At 53.1% G+C, this 4,782-nt stretch overlaps 1 protein-coding gene across 1 annotated transcript in view; it reads right to left on the reverse strand.

The window, feature by feature from the left end:
- Positions 1-2,137: 2,137 nt before the first annotated feature.
- The window catches only part of LOC121356391 (alanine aminotransferase 2-like), a 5,035-nt gene continuing 2,390 nt past the window's right edge, over positions 2,138-4,782 (reverse strand). Inside the window, exons 4-6 of the mRNA XM_041472705.1 lie at positions 4,344-4,499; positions 3,168-3,280; positions 2,138-2,435 (exon numbers count right to left, since the gene is read on the reverse strand). Of these exons, the coding sequence (XP_041328639.1) occupies positions 2,345-2,435; positions 3,168-3,280; positions 4,344-4,499 (360 nt within the window). The 3' untranslated portion in view covers positions 2,138-2,344. The remainder of the gene's footprint in view (positions 2,436-3,167; positions 3,281-4,343; positions 4,500-4,782) is intronic.

Raw genomic sequence — 4,782 nt, forward strand, 5'->3', positions numbered from 1 at the left:
GGACTTTGGATGTTGGAATTTTGGGATTTTGGGATTTGGGGCTGTGTTGTGTTGGGATTTAGCGATGTTGGGTGTTGGATTTGGGGATTTTGAGATCTTGGGATTTTGGGATGCTGGGCATTGGGATTTTGGCATGTTGGATTTTGGGATTGTGGGGTGTCGGGATTTCGGGATGTTGGGATTTGGGGATTTCAGGTGTTGGACATTGGGATTCCAGGACTTTTGGATTTCGTCGCGTTGGAGTCGCGCCCTGATGTTGGATGTTGGGATTTAGGAATGTTGGGATTTCGGGATTTCGGGTGTGGATGTTGGGATTTTCGGGTCTTGGGATGTTGGGTTGTGCATTTTGGGATTTGGGGCTGTTGTGTGTTGGGATTTCGGAATTTTGGAATGCTGGGATCTTGGATGTTGGGATGTTGGGCATTGGGATTTGGGGATGTTGGGGTTTGGGATTTGAGATTTTGGGGTGTTGGGATTTGGGGATTTGGGGTGTTGAGTGCGGGAATTTTGGGATTTTGGGCTGTTGGGATTTGGGGCTGTTGGGATGATGGGATTTTGGGTCTTGGATTTTGGGATTGGTGGATATTGGGACGCTGAGATTTTGGAATGCTGCCACGCTGGGATTTGGGGATTTTGGGACTTTGGGATTTGTGGATTTCAAGACTTAATTTGGGGATTTGGGGACTTTGGGATTTTGGGACTTTGGGATCTCAGGACTTTGAGATTTGGGGACTTTGGGATTTGGAGATTTGGGGATTTCGAGACTCTGGGGATTTAGGGATTTGGCATTTGGGGATTTCAGGACTTGATTTGGGGACTTTGGGATTTGGGGATTTGGGATTTCAGAATTTGGGGATGTCTGGACTCTGGGATTTGGGGACGCTGCGATTTGGGGATTTGGGGATTTCGAGACTTTGGGAATTGGGATTTCAGAATTTGGGGATTTAGGGATTTGGAATCTCGTGATTTGAGGACTTGATTTGGGGATTTGGGGACTTTGGAATTTGGGGATTTCGGAACTTTAGGATTTGGGGATTTCGGATTTGGGGATGCTGGGAGGTCAGGATACGCTGGGATTTGGGGATGCTGGGATTTGGGATTTCATAATTTGGGGATTTTGGGACTTTGGCATTTGAAGATTTGGGGATTTCGAGACTTTGGGATTTCAGGATTTGGGGTTTGTCCCCAGGCCGTCCCTGCTGCAGTGGGCGCTGCTGCTCCTCCGCCGCTTCCACGCCCAATTCCTGCGGGAATTCTCCTGATCCCAAATCCCCTGGGAACCCCAATCCCAATTCGGGATTTGTCGGGAACAGGCTCCGGAGCTTCCGGATTCAGGAAAACCCCAAAAACCTTGCCCGGGAATTCCATGGCAGAACACGGAGCCGAGAGATCCCAGACCGGGATCCGGGAAAAAAATCCAGGACCAAAATCCCATTTCCAGATCCAAAATCCCCTTTTCCAGGACGAAATGGAGCTGGAATTCCCAAGGACTGGAGGAGCTGGAATTCCCAAGGATTGGAGCTGGAATTCTCAAGGGTTGGAGGAGCTGGAATTCCCAAGGGCTGGAGGAACTGGAATTCCCAAGGATTAGAGCTGGAATTCCCAAGGACTGGAAGAACTGGAATTCCCAAGGATTGGAGCTGGAATTCCCAAGGGTTGGAGGAGCTGGAATTCCCAAGGACTGGAGGAACTGGAATTCCCAAGGGTTGGAGGAGCTGGAATTCCCAAGGGTTGGAGGAGCTGGAATTCCCAAGGCTTGGAGAAGACAGAATTCCCAAGGAATGGAGGAGCTGGAATTCCCAAGGATTGGACCTGGAATTCCCAAGAATTGGAGGAGCTGGAATTCCCAAGAATTGGAGGAACTGGAATTCCCAAGGAATGGAGGAGCGGATATTCCCAGGAATCGGAGGAACTGGAATTCCCAAGGATTGAAGAAGCTGGAATTCCCAAGGCTTGGAGAAGACAGAATTCCCACGGAGTGGAGGAACTGGAATTCCCACTGGTTGGAGCTGGAATTCCCAAAGTTTGGAGGAGCTGGAATTCCCACGAGAAGAACCTGCAGGAATTCCCCCGACCCGAAATCCCGCCCCCCAAATTCCCCAAATCCCGCAAAAACCCCGCCCGGATCCCCCACGGGTGCCACCACTCTCCTTTATTTGGGGACCCGCCCCGGAATTCCCAAAAAAATGAAGGCACGGAGACACCTGGAGACCACCCAGGGCCTGGTGGGAATTGTGGGGTGGCACGCGGTGACACGCGGTGACACGCGGTGACACGAGGTGACAGGGGGTGGCAAAGGGGGCGTGGCAAAGGGGGCGTGGCAAAGGGGGCGTGGCCACCCTCGTTAAGAGAATTCCTGGACGAACTTGGTGTAGAAGTCGCTGAGCTTTTCCAGAAGGATCTTCAGCTTCTCCGTGGGCGGCAGGATGGTCATCCTGGCGGGAAAGTTAAAATTTGGGAAAAGGCGGGGAGGGGAGTCCCGAAATTCCCGACCCCAAAAATTCCGTCGGGTGGTAAAAAAAGGAAAAAAACAAATCCAAAAAAATTCCCGTTCCCGCGTTGTTTGGGATTTGGGGATTGGGGATTTGGGATTTGGGGAGTTGGGAGTTGGGGATTTGGGGGTTTGGGATTTGGGGATTGGGGATTTGGGATTTGGGGTTTGGGAATTGGGGATTTGGAACTTGAGGTTTGGGGATTTGGGATTTGGGGGTTTGGAATTTAGGATGGGGGAATTTGGGGTTTGGGGATTTGGGATGTGGGAACAGGGGTTTTGGGATGAGGGGATTTGGGACAGGGGGATTTGGGGTTTTGGGATGGGGGAACAGGGAATTTGGGATGGGGGATTTGGGGTGGTAGATTTTGGGATTTGGGGATTTGGGAACAGGGACTTTGGGATGGGGGGATTTGGGACAGGGGAATTTGGGGATTTGGGATGGGGGGATTCGGGGATTTGGGATAGGGAACAGGGAATTTGGGGTGGGGGATCCCAAGAACAGGGAATTTGGGTGGCGTCTTCCAGGAACAAGGAATTTGGGGTGGGATCTCCCCAGAACAGGGAATTTGGGGTGGGATCTCCCAGGCACAGGGAATTTGGGGTGGGATCTCCCAGGCACAGGGAATTTGGGGTGGGATCTCCCAGGCACAGGGAATTTGGGGTGGGATCCTACCGAAAGTGGTAGGTGCCTTCCTTCTGTCCGAAGCCGCTTCCTGGGACGACGCAGATCCCGGTTTCCTCCAGGAGCCTCATGCAGAAGAACATGTCCGGGGCCTGCTTCTTCTCCTGGGAATTCGGGATGGAATTCCGGGGTCGGAAAAACAGGGATCCGATCCAGCAGGGGGCCGAGGGCTCATCCCATACTCCCCATGTGGATTGGGATCGATCCCCATGAGTCCCACATGGATTGGGATTGATCCCCATGAGTCCCACATGGATTGGGATCGATCCCATCCATCCCAGCATCTCCCAGTTGGGATTCTGTCCATCCCAGGATGGATCCTGTCCATCCCAGCTGGAATCCCATCCATCCCAACAACTCCAGGTCTGGATCCCATCCATCCCAACATCTCCCAGGTTGGGATCCCACCCATCCCAGTTGGGATTCCATCCATTTCAACATCTCCCAGGTTGGAATCCCGTCCATCCCAACAACTCCTGGTCTGGATCCGTGGATCCTGTCCATCCCAGTTGGGATTCCGTCCATTTCAACATCTCCCAGGTTGGAATCCCGTCCATCCCAACAACTCCTGGTCTGGATCCTGTCCATCCCCATATTCCCAGTTTGGATCACGTCCATCCCCGTATTCCCAGTTTAGATCCCGTCCATCCCAACATCTCCCAGCTGGGGTGACACCCATCCCAGTTGGGATCCTGCCCATCCCCACATTCCCAGTGCAGATCCCACCCATCCTGGTTTGGATCCCGTCCATTCTTGGGGATCCTGCCCATCTCTGCATCTCCCAGTTGTGATCCCATCCATCCCAGTTTGGATCCCATCCATCCCAGCATCTCCCAATTGGAATCTTAGCCATCCCAGCATCTCCCAGTTGTGTTCCCATCCATCCCAGTTTGGATCCCATCCATCCCAGCATCTCCCAGTTGGAATCCTGTCCATCCCAGTTGGTATCCCATCCATCCCCAGTTTCCTGGTTTGGATCCCGCCCATCCCATCTCCAGGTTGGGATCCCATCCCAGTCAGGATCCTATTCATCCCAACATCTCCTGGCTGGGATCCCAACATCTCCCGGCTGGGATCCCATCCATCCCCACATCTCCCACTGTGGATCCCGCCCGTTCCCGGCGTGGATCCGGCCCGTTATTCCCGTTATTCCCGTTATTCCCGGACCCTGGCGGCGGCCACGGCGCGGGGCGGCAGGTCGATGCGGGGGAAGGAGTACATGGCGCCCTGCACGGGGTTGCAGTGGATGCCGGGCGTGCGGTTGAAGATCTCCTGCGTCAGCCGCGCCTTCTCCGCCAGGGCGCTGAGCACCGCCTCCTTCTCCTGCCCGGGACAAACGGGAATTCTGATCCGGGACACCCCAATATCCCACTATCCCATCCCATTATCCCACTATCCCACCCTGTTGTCTCATTATCCCATCCCATTATCCCATTATCCCAACCCATTATCTCATTAGCCCACTATCTCATTATCCCATTATCCCATTATCCCATTACCCCATCCCATCCTATTATCCCATTATCCCATTATCCCATTACCCCATCCCATCCTATTATCCCATTATCCCATTATCCCATTATCCCATTATCCCATTATCCCATTA

The sequence above is a fragment of the Pyrgilauda ruficollis genome, unplaced genomic scaffold, assembly GCF_017590135.1.
Source record: "Pyrgilauda ruficollis isolate IOZ18807 unplaced genomic scaffold, ASM1759013v1 scaffold1082, whole genome shotgun sequence".
Taxonomy (NCBI): domain Eukaryota; kingdom Metazoa; phylum Chordata; class Aves; order Passeriformes; family Passeridae; genus Pyrgilauda; species Pyrgilauda ruficollis.